The sequence below is a fragment of the Herpailurus yagouaroundi genome, unplaced genomic scaffold, assembly GCF_014898765.1.
Source record: "Herpailurus yagouaroundi ecotype Mexico unplaced genomic scaffold, PumYag 218, whole genome shotgun sequence".
Lineage (NCBI taxonomy): Eukaryota > Metazoa > Chordata > Mammalia > Carnivora > Felidae > Herpailurus > Herpailurus yagouaroundi.
Window position 1 is genome coordinate 3442507 of NW_024412449.1, and position 13007 is coordinate 3455513.

The 13007-nt window shown below is 49.6% G+C and overlaps 1 protein-coding gene across 2 annotated transcripts in view; it reads left to right on the forward strand.

Moving 5' to 3' along the window:
• Positions 1-13007, forward strand: part of GALNT18 (polypeptide N-acetylgalactosaminyltransferase 18) — a 355336-nt gene that overhangs the window by 333065 nt on the left and 9264 nt on the right. For both annotated transcript variants that reach the window (XM_040456863.1, XM_040456864.1), the window contains one exon: positions 5628-5792. In XM_040456863.1, the coding sequence (XP_040312797.1) occupies positions 5628-5792 (165 nt within the window). The remainder of the gene's footprint in view (positions 1-5627; positions 5793-13007) is intronic.

A 13007-nucleotide genomic window follows, 5' to 3' on the forward strand; every position in this document is an offset into this window, starting at 1 on the left:
TCTTCTCTTCTCCCACCTGCCTTCCGGAGAAGTTTCGGCCGCCAGTGGCAGTTTCTGTCAGGGAGGTGCCGTTTAATAGGGGTGGACGGCAGATCTTATAAAAGGCCATAGCTCAGTCTCTGGCACAGGCAGGTCCCACCTCCATGCCTGCCGGATAGGGAAGGGATGCTGAGGACAGCTGACAGGGGTCAGGGTGGGAGCCCTTGCTTGTCCAGGAGATATAGTGACAGAGCAAGATGGACCTCCAGCCCTGGGGGTGTTTGCCTGGCCTTGGCTCTGTGGCCCCGAGGGCAGGAGTGTGCACCCAATGGGCTCCCTGGCTGGCTGGCCTGCTTCGCTATTAGTCATGACTCCTGCCCCTGGCCTGAGGGAGAGGCAAATGCCACTGGTGTGCGCCCCAAGACACAGATGTGTCTGTTCTGTCACCCTGCATGTTCTTTCTCCCTTTTCCTTCCAAGCATCAGAAGGAAGTGCCCGTTCCATAATTTTGGAAAGAGCTAAATGTCCACCAATTGATGAATGGATAAAGAAGTTTGGGTTTATATATACAATGGGATACTACTTGGCAATAGGAAAGAATGAAATATGGCCTTTTGTAGCAACGTGGATGGAACTGGAGAGTGTGATGCTAAGTGAAATAAGTCATACAGAGAAAGACAGACGCCATATGTTTTCACTCTTCTGTGGATCCTGAGAAACTCCACAGAAGACCATGGGGGAGGGGAAGGGGAAAAAAAAGTTAGGGTGGGGGAGGCAAACCATAAGAGACTCTTAAATACTGAGCACAAACTGAGGGTTGATGGGGGGTGGGAGGGAGGGGAGGGTGGGTGATGGGCATTGAGGAGGGCACCTGTGGGGATGAGCACTGGGTGTTGTATGAAAAACCAATTTGACAATAAATTTCATATTAAAAACAAAAAAAGAAGGAAGTGCCGGCTCAGGTTTGAAGGCCTGCCTCAGGCCTCATGGGGCTGCTTGAAGAATGATCGGAGTCAGTAGTTTGCAGCTGGGGAGTAGCCAAGGGGTCAGACTATTGTTTCTATGCCCCTGGGGTTTGTAAAACATCCCCGGGCAGGATGAGCTCCCCCTCTGCTGCTGACTGGGGAGTTACTGGAGGAATGTGGCTAAGCACTTTGTTTTTGTTTTTGTTTTTGTTTTCAATATATGAAGTTTATTGTCAAATTAGTTTCCATACAACACCCAGTGCTCATCCCAAAATGGCTAAGCGCTTTGTACCCTCTTGTACCACAGGCGCCACCAGCCCTCCTCTGCTTCCTCAGTGCAGGCTCGCGTAGATCACAGGGGAAGCTTCCCAAGCCAGCCTCCTGGCCTCTCCCCCTTGGGCCGGCTGCTAGAGCTGCCCTGACCCAAGGGAGGTAGGTAGGCGAGCGAGGTAAAAAGTCACAGGTGTGGCTCTGGCGTCAGACTGCTTCAGTTTGAATCTCAGCTACTGCTCTCCACCTGTGGGACTTTTACTTAATTTCCTGTGCCTCAGTTTCCTCATCTACAAGATGGGGACGACAGCGGCGCCCTCCTCAGAGTTGTTTTAGGATTCAGTGGGATAAAGCATGCAAATGACTTTGAGTCTGGCACAGAGTAGGAGCTACAAACATCTCAGCTTTCGTTATTAGCCACCTAAGGCAGGGGTTTTCAACAGCAGCATTCTTGCGCATCCGGGGTCGGGTCATTCTTCACTGTGGGGGGCTGTTGGGTACGGGGTAGGATGTCGAGCAGCGAGTGTCCCTGACCTCTACCGCCTGGATGCCAGTAGCAGCGTCCCTCCCCCGTTCTCATGACAACCACAGATGTCCCCAGACATCGCCAGATAGGCCCTGGTCGGCAAAATCACCCCTCCCTGAGAACCACGGTTCTAGGTCCTTGCTTGCTTAAAGCTTCCAGGCTCCCCGTTATTCAGAAAGTGTAGTGGTGCTTCCTGGGCCTGCTGGTACCAAAAGTGGGGCATCTTGTACGAAACTGGTGCCCCTCCTTTGTGTTCAGGCCGTTTACCGATTCAATCCACTGCTGGCTGGACTTCTGAGGTGCCCAAGGGGACCACTTGAGAGCGTCCTCTGCCGAATCTCTCTCTCTGTTCTGCAAGCTTCATGGTGACACCACTCAAGATGCACTTTGGTGTTTGCTTTTAAATAACAACTGTCTGTCCCTGTTATGATTCTCCCAGACTCCGGAGCAATAAGCAGCCCCAGTGACAGCTGTGCCAGATAGGAACCGCACGCGTGCCTCTCCAAGCGTCTCCCCCAAGCACTTCAGAGCAGCTAAGTGAATAAAACTGATTTCAGCTATTACCTGCACAGCCGCTTGTGTCTCTACAACCTGCCCCGGAGACCAGAGTCAGGCCCTGGTGACAGCGATGAAAGAAGGATGGCAGTCACTAGCTTCCTAGCTGTCCTTGTCAGGCAGCCCACACTGCCGAGCCTCGGGAAATCTGGGTCCCGGTAAACAGGGTGACTGAGAGCTACACTCTGTCCTGAGGAGAGGGCGTGGGGCATTCAACCCAACGTCATGAGCAGCTCTGCACTTTTTGGAGAGAGGCTCAGGTGGCAGGCTGAGAGGCCCCATGCTTTTGCATATTCGTGGAAGGCTTTCAGGAGGTGGTGTTTTTATTTCTACTTTCAAAGGAGCGAGAGTTGGGTTAGGTGAATGGAGGAAGCACAGACGATGCTCATTTTAGTGTGATTAGAGCCATTATTTCCTGAAATGTTAGTTTCCCCACCTTGGCTCTTGGATCATCCAGGACAGGGACCATAGCTTTCTCATCTCTATTATCCTCAGATCTCAACTTAGAGATTGTTGTTGGACAGACAGATGAATGGATGGATGGTGGATGGATGGAGGAATGAGATGTCTACCAGCATCTATTTAAATTCGTAAATCTGACCAGTCATCATATTCTCCCTCACCTCCAATAAACTGGAAGCCACAGCAGGTCATTGGCTTTCCTTAGTGGTGAACTGGAAATCCAGACCACCCACTGGAGGGTCTCTCACTCAATATGGGTTCTGAGTAGGACCCTCTTGCCCCTGTGTTCTGGTCACATGTCCACGCTGGAGCCAGGCCTTCTACATTTGGCCTCTGCTCAGAACTTTGGTCGCCTCTATTATGGGAAGAATCAGTCATCTCAGTAGTTAAATGCCTATTTCCATGGATTCCCAAATCTGATAACTTGTAAGATGATTTGAGAGAGTGCATCCTTCCTGTAATGAGTGTCTTCTCTTTGTCTCTCCAGATCCACTCTCCATCCTTTCCTTCTACTCTAGGACTCTGACTTTATGGAATGTTTCAGTGGGCTCCCATGTTCTTTGGCTTCCAGCAGGGTTCTGCCAATGGGCTGATCCAGCAGAAGAACCAAGTGAGAAGGGGGGAGAGTAAAGTTGGGTTATTTATTCACCACCACTCATCAAACCCCTCCCTCCCTGAAGCCTTCTTCCAAGTCAACCTTCTCTAGATGACTTTTACAGATTCTGGTAACTTCTCTCTTCTCTCATCCCTTGGGGTCTAGGAGTGGTAATAGCTCCATGTTATTATTCTCAGGAACTATACTATCCCTATGGTTGCCTTACATCCTACCCACATCATTGAGACTTGTGCCTTTATTATACCCTCTTTGGATTCCCCCACCTTGAGTGTGCCATCTGTTTCCAGTTAGGGCCTTGACTGATACACTGGCCTGAGGATCTTCTTATGTCTGAAGGGTGATCCTACCTGCCTCTCCATGCCCTCCTTGGACTTCCAAAGGTCAGAAAGAACATGCCCCCAAGGACCACTCCTTATCTACCTTCCCTGCACTGCCCTTCTCACCCCACAATCCCTTTTATGTCCCACACTCATGTTTAAAAGTCCCTCTTCTAATGATGTCGGGTGCCTGGGTGGCTCAGTCAGTTAAGTGTCCGACTTCAGCTCAGGTCATGATCTCGTGGTTCATAGGTTCGAGCCCCGCTACTTCAGATTCTGTGTCTCCCCCTCTCTCTGCCCTTCCCCCGCCTGTGCTCTTAAAAATAAACATTAAAATATATACATAATATACATATATAATACATTAATATATAATATATATATACATAAGTCCCTCTTCTACTAAAACAAGAAATGCTTTATATTCTCATTTGGAATTAATCAAAAATATTTACCAGTAAGAATGTTTTAATGTATGAAGATAACAAGAGGGCTCACCCTGAACTCTAACCTAAAGCAAAGAAATGTAGTATCTCAATTTGCCCCTGGGGCCTAATCTTAAGTGGGGGTGTTCATTTCTTTAGTAATATGAAGAGAAAAACTCACAGAACCTTATGACTTCTCCCTCAGAGCCCTTTTCTTTGGAACCATGACTGAAGGTTGAGGGAAGAGACTGGAAACTTGGAAGGCCAAGGGTCTTGTGGCTTTCTTCTAGACCAGAGCCAGGAAACTACGGCCCATGGCACACCCCTTATTTTTGTAATTGAAGCATTCTCCTAACGGCCATTCATTCACGTATTGTCTGTGGCTGTGTTCCTGCTACAATGGCAGAGTTGAGTTTTCAGACTGTATGGCCTTCTGTGCAGAAAAGAGTTAACACAGTGGGGCTGACTGCTGTCCTTTGAAGGGCCTGCTTGGAACTTGGATTTCAGGAGGTTCCCACCATCCCCAGATCTATAAGAGTGGTTCACTATGCCTAACCAGACTGTACAAGCAATGTACAGTTTGTGCTAACACATGCTTTCCTTCTGGGAATCTGGAATTTTGGTATGTGCCAGGCAGAGGCTGTGTACGTGACCAGCTCTGATAAAAAAGCCCAGCTGAGTCTCTAAGAACTTTCCAGGTAGAAAACGTCTCGCACGTGTTGTCTCAGCTCCTTGCTGGGGGAATTAAGTGTATCCTTGTGACCACTAGGAGAGTACCTTTGGAAACTTCCACCTGGTTTCCCCCAGGCTTTGCCCCAGGTGCCTTTTCCCTTTGCCAATATGATTTGTATCCTTTTACTAAAATAATTCACAGCTGTGAGTACAAATATGTGCTGAGTCTTGTAAGCCCTATCAAATCTTCAAACCTGGGAGTGGTCTTCAGGACCTCCCAACACACTGCAAAGCCAAAATTACTTGCCACCTGGCCCTTTAAGAAAAAGTTTGCCAATCCTTGGTCTACACAGTCTTAGTCTAGATGGAAATCATGTTTTATAGGACTCTGAACTCCCTAAGGCATGGCACAGGTCTTTTCTCTTTATCTACTGGCCAACCACAGTATCTTGCACAAGATATTTATGGAGAGAGGAAGTCAGCAAGCCTGCAAATAATGGATTCAAGCCATGCTTTTTAAACTGTGGGTGGTGAAATCTATTTGAAAGGTTATGACCAATGCTTTTCACTGAAAGAATAGAATAGAAAATATCAGATTGCATTGCATATGGTAAGAATAAGTTTTATTTCCTGAAAATTTTGTTTCAGTTACACATGTGGACCAGATACTATCCTGGATCGTGATGTTAAAGGGTTTCCTCTTCTTGCCTGTTGCAGTAGAAAATAACTTGAAGACCGCTGGACTGTGCTCTCTTCACTAGCTGCCAGGGAGAATCCCCACTGGCCGCCCCCCATCTCTCTAGCCACTGCATTTTAACCACAATCTTCCCCCACCCCCAGAACGTGTACTACACGAGCAGTCAGCAGATCCACGTGGGCATCCTGAGCCCCACGGTTGACGATGATGACAACCGGTGCCTGGTGGATGTCAACAGTCGGCCACGGCTCATCGAGTGCAGTTATGCCAAAGCCAAGAGAATGAAGCTTCACTGGCAGTTCTCTCAGGTAACAGCCTCAGAGCCCCCATGAAGGGCAGCAGGAAAGCAGAGCGGGGAGAAGGTCTAAGGGGCCAGGGAGCATGTGGGAGGAGACAAGGAGGAAAGGGACATGGTGGCAACAGGGAGGCTGGGACTCCCGGGATTTACTGGGCACTGACTATGTGCCAGACATTTTATGTACATTAGCTCATTGGCTCCTGATATTGGCGCTAAAAGGGGAATTGTTGTTGTGGTTGTTATTGTTGTTTTATTATCGTTTTGTTTAATTTGTAGATACATGGAGATAGGCTCAGAGAGGGAAGTCATGTGCCCAAAGTCACACAGTAAGGATCAGGGCTGGAAGTTAGATTTAGGCCTCTCTGTCTTTAAACTCTCACATTTCCTCTCCACACGCCCTATCTCCTGGGATGAAGCCCAGTGTCCCAGGTATAGACAGTGCCGAGGCACCTCTGGTCTGTGCCCTGCTCTGCCTTCCTCCCAGAATGGGCTCACTCTAGGGGAGGAGGCTTCCTCAAAGGGCAGTGTGTACAATGGTGAACAGGAGGCATTCCCGTATTAAGCCTCCATCAGTTCTGAGGCCCATATTTGACTTCCGGCTCTCCATTAGCCCAGTTACAAAATGATGTCCAAGGATCAAGATGCCCAGTTGGGGTGGCCCACCATGATTCAGCTTTGAAGAGGACCTGGGCCTCAGCTCAGAGGCTCCCAGCCCCCAGGATTCCACTAAGTTAGGGCCAGTTTTCCCCCACAGGTAGGGACACCCACCTCCCAGGCAGTGCAGCAGAAGTGTTCAGAACAGGAAGCGAGGGGGCCCACGGGCTTCTAAGGCATCGGAGGACTGTATATGGTAGAAGCTTCCAGGGAAGTCAGAAAGGGAATAGGTGTATTCGTGGGACCGAGTAGAAGAGACCCTGACTCAGCCTCCCAGCAAGCTGCTGCCACCCTGGGGAGGAGGAAGCTGGTGGGCACTGGAAGGGACTGGCAGTTACTCTCCCCGTGGTGGGAGGGGGGGCGAGAGGGGGCAGGACAGGTCCCGGCTGCATCATATTCTATGGGTAGGGGAACCTTTGATCCGTGATCTGGGTGTGTGCATCCAGAGGACTGAGTTGGGTCCTGAATGAGTGAGGAAGGTCAATACTGACTTCGAAACAAGGCCATAGATTTAAGGGCTACTCAGAAAGCAGGAGCCAGAGTCCAGACAAGGGCTTTGTGACCCCCCCAGGAAAGCAGATGGCTGGGGAGCAGCACAGGGAGCCAAATGGGAGCACTTCCAAGGGCAGGTGGGAGATGTGTGGGGCAGCTCCGAGTCCCGGCTGGGCCTGCATAATGTATGGGGCTCCCTGAGAGGGAATATGGTGCACCAGGACTGGTGGCTCCTGCCGTGCTCCTTCCTGTGTGGTGAACTGTAATAGTCTGTCCCGGTAAGAATAGCAGCCAGCCTTCATACAGTGCTTACTCTGTGCCAGAACTTCTAAGCACGGGGCGTGTATTCGCTTATCTATTCCTCCAAACAGCTGCATGTAGGTACCATGAAGAAAATGAGACACAAAGACGGTAAATAACATGCCCAACGTGTTCATGTTGGGTACTATCCGCGAACTATTTCAGGTTCTCCTTTTTACTTAGTAGTGGCCACCGGGAAGAAGGTCAGGGTCAGGGCTGAGGTTTGAGAATATGGGGCACATCTTCCTCCCGCCTCCCTCTCTCTCACTGAAGCACTTTTTCTGACCCCACACTCTGCCCAGCGGTAGCCTTTGTCACTGTCCCCTGCCAGGTGTCTAGGTCTGAGTGACACGGGATGGGGCTGTATTTCTCCTCAGGCAGAGAGAGGGCTGGAGGCATGTGGTGAGGGAGGAAGGCTGGATGTGTGCTTGCTGGCTGGTGTTTCCCAGCTCAGGCTAGGTGCAAAATCGGCCTGCAGACTGGAGGCAACAGAGGGAAATGGACACATATCCCTGTGGAGATGCGTGGGGCTGACTTTGCTGGGGTGAAGTGGACATCATACCATCTAGGGAGGCTGGGCAGGGGCTCACCTCAGGCCATTCTCTGCTGCCTTCAGCCAAGCCTGCTGGGCCCATGAGCTCAGCTTCCTCCTGGGAATGTTGAAGAAACTGTCCAGGAAGATGGCGGGTAGGGAGCCAGACCAGGGCTGCTGGCTTTTCAGAAGAGACAGCACTTAGCTTGAACCTTGAAGAATGTGTAGGAGTGTGCTCCACATGAAGATAGTGAAGGGCATTCCAGGGAAAGGGAACAGCATGTGCAGAAGCCGTGAAGCATCAAACCCCGGCTGTGTTCAGAGAGCTGCGGATAGTCAGGGGTGGTGGGGCCTGGACGGCACGGGGGGCGGGGAGTAGCTGCACATGAGCCTGGACTTGAGCCTGTGGGCAGGAAGATGTGCGGCAGGGGACTGGCATGGGTAGGTGTGGGCTTTTGAATGCCCCTGTGGCAGAGATTGTGAGGCTGAATGGGAAGGGGAGCTTCTAGAAGGGGGAGAGAGGCGGGAAGAAGAGCCAGCAGGAGGCAGAAATGCAGTCTGAACATTTAGCTGTTCCCTCCTCCCTCTCCTCTGTGAGTGGCCCCAGGGTCCTTATGGCCCTGTCTGGCCACCGAGATCCCCTCTCAGGGCAAGGTCTGAGGCTGAACCGAGATGCGCAGCTTCTGGTGGTTGTGGGTCAGGCAGATTGACACGTGTGGCTGGGAGTCCTCTAATAGTTGAACATGCTGCTTCAGCTCACGGGGAGGAGGGAAAGCGGCCCCGGGCAGCCCCGGAATAGCCCCTGGAGGTCATGGCCCAGCCACTCACCTGCCACACTGGAGACTTGGTGTCACCAGGATATGAGTGTTGTTGAACTGAAGTGAGCTCCCTGGCCTCTTTGGAAGCCTTGCTCCTCCGAAAAGGTCCAGAACCACCAGGGACACAGAGCTCCTCAGCTCCGCTGCGTCCAACCTCATGAAGTGCAGTGTTCATAAACATAGCAACTCCATCCCAATTGGGACAAAACGAGATGAAGTCACCTGGCCAAGATCATAGGGCCTGAAGGATGGAGCCGGAGTTCAAACAGGCTGGTTGCATCCAAACACAGGCTGCTTCATATCCCAGCCCCCCACACAGGCACCTCCGCCTGTTTCCAACCCTCATAGACAGACATGCCCCCAAGGTCTCAGGCTGAAGTGACTCCTCTCTCCATCTCCAGTCCCAGATGCCTGGGTGCCCCTGGCTGGCCTTCATCTCATCTGTCCATCCCTGACCGGGGCAGAGAAAGGAACATCCCCCCCTAAAATGGACATACTCAAGGCAAAGACACCCCCAAATCTAGCTCTTTCCTTTTCTCATCTCAGCACATGGCCTTGAACAGGCAGCCCCATGTGGTTCCTACTTGAAAGGACACAGTGACCGGCAAAGCAGGCCATATTGGAATGTGGAATCCTGGAGCCTGGGCAATTTTCAGCCACTTACATATATATCTAATTAACTCCCAGGGTGGTTTGGCAGTCACATCTTTGATCTTTCTACCGAGGGGAACTGTTTGGAAATAATATTTTTAAATTTTTTTTTTTTTTTTAACGTTTATTTATTTTTTTGGGACAGAGAGAGACAGAGCACGAACGGGGGAGGGGCAGAGAGAGAGGGAGACACAGAATCAGAAACAGGGTCCAGGCTCTGAGCCATCAGCCCAGAGCCCGACGCGGGGCTCGAACTCACGGACCGCGAGATCGTGACCTGACTGAAGTCGGACGCTTAACCGACTGCGCCACCCAGGCGCCCCTGGAAATAATATTTTTAAATCCCTCATTTGCAAACCCAGAGCAGCCACTCTTGCCTGATATTTAAAGATTAACATATGTGAATTTTTTGTTTAATGCAAAATGATTGATGTTTATCAAGCAACCGGAATCTGTCCACAAGCTCTCGCTGGTTAGGAACTACTGTTGACAAGGCCAGAGGAAGCTGGAAGCCTCTTACGTGATTAAATCGTGTTCTTGGGCTACTTTTCTTGCAACAGGTTTTAATCTTTGCAAATTACATGGGTATCCTACCAACTAGAATGATCTGGTGCAGAAGTTGGGCTGAAAGGACCTTTTACTGGTGCATCTCCAATCTCCTTTCCGGTTTCACATTCTGCATTATTTACTCTCCTGAGGGCTGCATTTAAACTCCACAGACACTCAGGCTGAATTAATTTCAAAATAATCCAGCACGATTCTCTCAGGTTCTCCTACAAAGAAGATAGGCATTTGCATATCTTAGTGTTCCATCTCATACCCTGATTTTCTGTTTAACAAATAAAATGCCTTTCTTCTATCCCCTGCAAGCACTTCTGCATTTCTGATGCTTCAGGATGAATCAGGACAGCATTAGATACTGACACTGAGAAACCACATTTGATGAAACATCTCTTGGCAACACTGATGTACAGGGCTCTGATGAGCAATTTTCTGATGATGAACATTCTTTCCTTCAGTTATTCATCAAACATTTATTGAGCATGGGGGTTGGGCAGGAGGGATGCAGATATGAAACAGAGCCAGCCTCTGCCCTGGAGGAGCTCATGAGCATATAAACACGCAATAAAATGCATGACGAGACCAGAAATGAGGGATGTATGATGTTCTGGGACCCTGGGGTGACGGGCTCAAGGATGGCTTCACATTCGAGACTCGTTTGATCTGGATCTTGAAAGTTGTAGGACAGTTCCCAGGTGTAAAAAGGGAGAACATCCCATGTAGAGGCTCAGCCTGGGCAAAGGCAAGAAAAAACAGAGTATGTCTGAAGAATGCAAATCCAGTGTTGTTATGGGTGGAATTTGGAACCTCCAAAGAGGCATGAGAGAGCTCAGACACAAGGGTCAGTTTGGGTGCAGATAGTGGTGATCGGTGAAAGCCAGGCCAACAAGTTGGACTTCACCTTAAAAGCAGAGGGAGGAACCGGAGGAAGTTTTAAGCAGTGGATTGCCACGATGGGGTCTGAACCCCTCTGGTAGCAGAGTTCAGGGTGGATTAGAAAAAAAGAGACATGGAAGCAAGTTAGGGGGCTGTTCCATCATTCCCATGAGAGATGGGGCAGACTCAATCACCATGAGGGCGTAGGTCCAGGCAGCTGGGCGGGAGGGTGGGGGGGTGGGGTGGGGGTGGATTTTGAGAGACACTGCATCAGTCTGTTGGAAGTAGTGATGGATGAAAAGGAGGGAATTGTGAAGGGGTATTATTAACCCAGGACCACTCTAGGCTCTGGGTTTCTGTCTGAAGAACAGGGCAGCCAGAGTTGTCCCTCTCAAGTGACGCACCTGTCTCTAGACAGCCAGCATTTCCCACATCAGCACATGAAGAAATTTTGTGAACACGGGAAATAGTAGTCATTGCCTTCTGTGATTCTCTAGCTTGTGACTCCTCCTGGTTTAAAGACTCTCCTAAAGTGTTACCTATAAATTATAGGACTTTCAGTCTTCTGAGAGTACCCTACATACTGAGATTTGGGGGGATTCTGGGATTTGGTGATGAAAGGTTAGTGAAAGAGGCATTTGGTCAATGAGCCCCATGCCAATAGAAGGAGAGAGGTACGCAAATATCCAGTTGCTCCAGAGAACTTTGTGGCCAGACCTGCCAAGTGACGCGATAGACTGCCTCTCCATGGTAATGAGATGCCACTCTTCCGCCATTACCATTATTGTGAATGGTTACACAAAGGCTGCATCCCTCTCTTTAAAATATTCTTACAGGGATTCTTGCCACATGATGTGTGTCTTCTAAGGTCCAACTTCCTTAAATTCTACCTATCTATTTGAACGCATGGTTGAAGGAATTGCAGGCTGTTGGACCAGAGAGACCAGAAGCACCTTAGCTCTGCCTTCTCAAAGCTGAAGGGCTGCCCTACCCACAGGAAAGCAGTCTTGTCCTATTGGTTCTGAGGGAAGACTGGCGAGTCCGGGACGATTTATAGAGCAGCTTTCTCCTAGTCCGAGTTGTCCAGACATGAGGTTGGCGGTTCAGGGAAGATCCAGGGGCTCCGGGGACCATGCAGCAGGCCATCTAAGGCTCTGCAGCTCTCAGTGGATTTGCACTGGATGGCTTGAAGGGCCTGCCAAACCCAAAATTCTGTAATTCTAAGCTAAATTTAGACAGCAAGCCCTGAGGAGGGCTTCCCCACCTGGAAGGTTCCCTGGGCCTGCCTCAATAAAAAGCACCACAAGTTTGAAAATGAGCCGAACTCCTTGCACAACGGCCATCTTCATCCCACTGTGTGCAACTGTTTTTCCATTAGGTCACTCCACACTCCTCTCATCCATCAACCAATACACGGGAGGGCACGACTGTCTTACACTTCCAACATCTCTAGCACCTCATGGAAAATGAGACAGAGGAGTCACCCAACGTGCTGTTAATCAAATGAAGCAGTTTTTTTTTTTTTTTTTTTTTCAGAAATTCACAAAAACTAACCAGAGGCCTCCTGTGCACCAGGTCTTGAGCTAGGTCTGTGGGAGACTGTAAGACGAACAAAAGTTTACCACTGATGACTCCCCTTACACACATGCGTGCACACTGCAAAAGGACATTTCAGCATAATAGTCAAAGGGCCCTGCTTAGCTGGAGAAATCCCTAGTTCCTACAAATAACACTTTTAGGTGGTGGTGCATCCTAACTGTGTTATGTGGGGTACTCTAAATTATACAGTAAATATGTACTTCTTCCTATAACTTCAGGTTTGAAGGAAGGGGATGGAAATGCTTTATACTAAAACAAATATGCATACTAGGTAGAGCAGGGTGAACACAAATTTGTATGAATTTTTTTAAATTTTTTAGTATGTATTTATTTTTGATATAACACAAGCAGGGGAGGAGAAGAGAGAGAGGGAGACACAGAATCTGAAGCAGGCTCCAGGCTCTGAGCTGTCAGCACAGAGCCCAACGCGGGGCTCGAACCCACAGACCATGAGATCATGACCTGAGCTGAAGTCAGTTGCCCGACCGACTGAGCCACCCAGGAGCCCCTGTATGAATATTTTTTAAAACAGGAGGCTTTGACGAAATGTCAGGGTATCCAGACTATATCTCATGCTGCTCTCATACTGTGGGGGTTGCCGTCACTCCCCTTGGCTGTTGAGTCCTTCGATGGAAACATTAGCAAGGTCCATCTGGGGGTCCAAGAACACATAGATCAGCGTTCCCACTGGTAGGCTGTCCCCACACCTGAGCCCCTATGCTTGCCTCGTTCTCTGCAAAGC